General features: G+C 35.9%; 1 protein-coding gene across 2 annotated transcripts; it reads left to right on the top strand.

Moving 5' to 3' along the window:
• The first annotated feature begins 691 nt into the window (after positions 1–691).
• On the top strand, positions 692–4,630 carry LOC132859292 (B-cell receptor CD22-like). Of its 2 annotated transcripts, XM_060889985.1 has the most exons (6): positions 692–863; positions 1,979–2,046; positions 2,202–2,567; positions 2,928–3,254; positions 3,340–3,597; positions 4,106–4,628. In XM_060889985.1, exons 2-6 carry the CDS (start codon positions 2,001–2,003, stop codon positions 4,375–4,377), a joined length of 1,269 nt encoding a protein of 422 aa, XP_060745968.1. In that variant the 5' UTR covers positions 692–863; positions 1,979–2,000; the 3' UTR covers positions 4,378–4,628. The 2 variants fall into 2 exon arrangements, with proteins under 2 accessions (XP_060745968.1, XP_060745969.1); XM_060889986.1 differs by lacking the exon at positions 692–863 and having other exon boundaries at positions 1,995–2,046; positions 4,106–4,630.
• Positions 4,631–4,666: the final 36 nt, after the last annotated feature.

The raw sequence follows: 4,666 nt of genomic DNA, 5'->3' as shown, positions 1-4,666 counted from the left end.
CACTGGTCGGCGCTGTTTTTGTGTATTGTCTTTTGAGTATTGTATTGTATTTTTAATTTGCACTGTCTTTTGTCCTGCACTGTCTTGTCTGTCTTGTTCTGCACTGTGTACACCAGGTTTCACAGATACACTTTACGTATCTAGGACTAATTTACTAAGTCCTTATAGCTCTGACTTTGTTTTATGTAACACCCTGATCCTGGAAAAATGTTGTCTCATGTCACTGTGTACTGTAACAGCTATATATGGTTGTAATGACAATAAAAGCTTCTTGACTTTACTTGAGAATTTAGAAAGTAGAAAAGGATGAAATTCAAAATGGGAAATATCCCTTTTCAGAAATAAAAGGGATGTTCTACCTGCCAAAAATGAACCATACTGTTTAGGAACAGTAGGCACATCAGATAATAAAAGACAAGAAAGAAAACTAATAAATTACTACCTGTCTACCGTTTTTGTTTTTAATTTAACAGACAAATCCACTGTATTTAAGTGTTTTCATAAATGTTCCTCATAGACTAATATTATTTTAAAATTTTATGGTATGCATTTTCGTTTTCTCTAATTTTATTCTGCTGACACTCTGTTCTTACTTCCCTGATTTTTATAGTCATGTGTGCCACTTCCCCCTTTCATAACCTTTTAACTCCTAGCATTTCATATCCCTGATTCATTTCACAATCATTGAGATGTCACCCATGCTGGAAACACAAGATCAAAATAAGAAGATACCTGCAGCTCTCCCATACAATATTCACAACATGCTGTTTTCTGGATTCTTTCCTGTTGTGTAGCTGTTAATTATTATTATTTTTTTTCCAGTTTTCAGCAGTAGCTGATGATGGTAAATGTGTTCATCTCAGGTAAAACTGCATTTATTTATTTTTGAAAATGTCTCATTTCACTACAACAATACATAAACACTAAAGTTCATTAAGTTGCACTAGAATGCTTTTAGTATAGTGTTCTTTGCTGACGTGTAATTCAAAACTTTTTTGAGAGAACATTGAAATAAACATTTTTAAAACTGAAAAACAATGTAATCTAATCTCTCATTTACTAACACTGGAGTATAATATTTTACAATTGTATTAGACAGTAAATAAAAACTGCTAGGGTGTTATCTGGTGGTTGGTAGGTGATTTTTATGGAATCCCGTGACTTTATAGTATCCCGTGGCAAATTTTTACTACGCAGCTGGTGTGGTATTTCAGGTGGTTGCAAAGCAGTGGTTAAAGTATTCAAGATGGATGCTATGATATCTCAGGCATTCAGTAGGATAGAATTAAAAATCTTAAGCATCTTTTAGCATCTTAAATTAAAATCATTTTGATCCAAAAGAACCCTGATTTTATATCATACAATATTTTATAATTTGTTTTAAACTATAAATGTATGATGTGCTGTGTGCAGATATAAGAAACCTATTTAGAAAATAACATTATTTTAATTTCCCAAACATTCTATTTAAAAAGAAAAACAAAAAATGTGTTTGATGCCATGTAATGAAATTTGGCCAGTATAAAAAGGAAGGTTTTTGTAGATTCAGCTTTTTCATGTGTGAAACGATAACATTTAAAGTTGGAAGTATTTATCCTGGATACCAATAAACCAGGATGGCCTGCATCATATTAAAGCAAACGAGTATAATTAGGTAATATATATGTTGGACAGTATTTTCTTGTTATATTTAATTCCTTTGCACTTTATTTTATAGTATTTATTTTACAGTATTTATTTTACAGTATTTATATGTATAAATCATTTTTTTTGTAGGATACTTTGTAACATATAAATGCCATTTACAGCAGTTATAGCCTTGCATTTTGTTGCCTTGTACTAATTTAATCTTATAGATGTAAAACTGACCACACAACAGTTGTCTTTATTGTGTTGTGTTGTTTGCATGCTCTGTTCCTATTGAAGTATTACAGATAACTCAGAACATTTTTAATTATAATTAAATTTTCTTCTCCAGGTGATCTTTCCTGAACTGAGAAATGAAAACTGTGGATAAATTTATCTTTGTTTATTCTATATTTCAAGGTTTGTGTTAAAATTTAATTTAGTCTTTGAACTGATCAGGTATATGTGACAGGAACTGAATGATTCTTTTTTATAGTGTTTGGTGCCTGTTTTATTGTAAAAATGATTTTGTATTGTGTGTGTGTTATTGTGTGTGTGTTATTGTGCGTTTGCAGCTGTTTTGTGTAGAGAATTCTCCATCACTCTACCAGAGAGTGTAGAAGCTCTGAGAGGACTCTGTGTTCTCATACCCTGCAGTTTTCAGATTGAAGAACGATATGACGCAGACCTCCAGGGAGATCCTACAGGAATCTGGTTAAAAGATGGCACTAATGTTGTCAAAAACAAAGTCTTTAATTCTAAAGTAAATACAGAGAACAAGATTGAAGGTGAAATTATTGGAGATCTCCGCATGAAGAACTGCACCACCTTCTTCTATGATATCAGACAGAGTGACAGAGGAACATATTACTTTAGATTAGAGGCTTTAGGAAAACTGAAATTAACGTATAATTCTCCATCAGTATCAGTAAGACTGCGAGGTGAGAACTGCAGCAGTGTGTGTGTGTGTGTTTGTGAGTGTATATGAGTGTGTGTGTGTTTGTGTGTGTGAGTGTATGTGTGTGTTTGTGTGTGTGTGAGTGTATGTGTGTGTATGTGTGTGTGGGTGTGTGTGTTTGTGAGTGTGTGTGTGAGTGTGCGTGTGTTTGAGTGTATATGTGTATGAATGTGTATGTGGTGTGTGAGTGTGTGTGTACAGTATGTGTGTGTGTGTGTGTGTGAGAGTGTGTATGTGTGAGAGAGTGTGTGTTTGTGTGTACACTGTAACTTTCATTACATTAATGATGCACTGGAACACATTTCAAACTCATCTCTAATGTGATACTGTGTGTTTATCTCAGCATCTCCAATCAGCCCCTCAATAACACTGTATAAGGAGGATCAGGGGGAGGTGGAGGACCACAATGAGGTGGTGGAGGGAACTTCACTGAGTCTCATTTGCTCTGCTCCAGCTGCTCCATGTCTCTTAAAGCCTCCCACTTTTACATGGAGCTTCCTGCCTGAGGAGAGAAGACAGGAGCAGAACCACAACACCAGCTTCAGCTCCTCAAAGCTGAACTTCAACGCTACTCACCTGCATCATGGACTCGATTTCACCTGCACTGCCACCTACCAGCTCCAGAACCATAACAAATCAGTACAGAGCTCTTATACTCTACTTGTTCTGTGTAAGGGTTTAATCTTAATCAATTCACATTCAGTAGACCTTTAATGATTTATGGAGTCTCCTAAATCCTGTTCTTCCTCCTTCAGATGGTCCTAGAGACACATCAGTATCAGTGTCTCCATCTGATTCAGTACTTTTGGGCAGTTCAGTGTCTCTGAGTTGCAGCAGTGATGCAAACCCAGCAGTGCTGAACTACACCTGGTACAGAGAGAACGGAGAGCAGATAGGAACCGGAGACCATCTCACCATCAACACGACTGATTCTACACACAGTGGTTTATATTACTGTAGAGCTCAGAACCAGCACGGAGATCAGAACACATCTGTGTTCCTGGATGTTCAGTGTGAGTACAATGCTGCTTTGTTAATGCTACGTCACATGACTCATATTATCACAGGCTCCACATTTAATAATCATAAGAAACTCAAATAGTTTTCTTTCAGCCGTCTCCTGTGGTCTTAGCCACAGTGCTGTAGAACTCTGACCTTGTTCTGGTCTTTATTTTAAGTAACTAATCTGAGACTATAGGAAACATTTCCGAATGCTAACAAAATAAAGATTAGCTACGTTCCTGTTTTAATGCAGTGCCATTGTCTGGTCACAGCAGCAAATGTTAAATAATAATCAACAATTATTTTATAACTTAATTTGCAACTAATGCCAACATTTATATTTGTACCACTGCTGTAGCTCTGAAAGTTCATATATATAAGTTAATAAAAATCATATATGTTTTAAAAAACACAAAATAACATTAGGTCAAATATTGGAAACAGTTCACACACAATGATCAGGTTATATTTAAGTATTCCATCACAGCTCTATCTCACAGCTTCCTGTTCCTCCTTCAGATGGTCCTAGAAACACATCAGTATCAGTGTCTCCATCTGATTCAGTACTTTTGGGCAGTTCAGTGTCTCTGAGTTGCAGCAGTGATGCAAACCCAGCAGTGCTGAACTACACCTGGTACAGAGAGAACGGAGAGCAGATAGGAACCAGAGACCATCTCACCATCAACACGACTGATTCTACACACAGTGGTTTATATTACTGTAGAGCTCAGAACCAGCACGGAGATCAGAACACATCTGTGTTCCTGGATGTTCAGTGTGAGTATTTATGAAGTTTAAACACAAGACTATTTTAAAACTCCTTAATGTAAGACAATACATAATTGTTTTTGTAAGTTCTTATAGTTTCATTACTTAAGATTTAGAGATTTATTTGTCACATGAACATTTGTGACAGGTTCAAAGGGGCAGTAAAATGATATGCAGAAGGTCCGTGACTACACAGACAATATAATAATGTGTGTTGGGTATAAGGAGAGTGCAACATAAAAGAAAAGCATTCAACATTCAATACACATCCAGAAAGTTGGTCTTGTCGTTCCAGTACTTTCGGAGGGGGGG

The sequence above is a fragment of the Tachysurus vachellii genome, chromosome 16 (genome assembly GCF_030014155.1).
Source record: "Tachysurus vachellii isolate PV-2020 chromosome 16, HZAU_Pvac_v1, whole genome shotgun sequence".
Taxonomy (NCBI): domain Eukaryota; kingdom Metazoa; phylum Chordata; class Actinopteri; order Siluriformes; family Bagridae; genus Tachysurus; species Tachysurus vachellii.
This window is presented reverse-complemented; position numbering and strand designations above follow the sequence as displayed.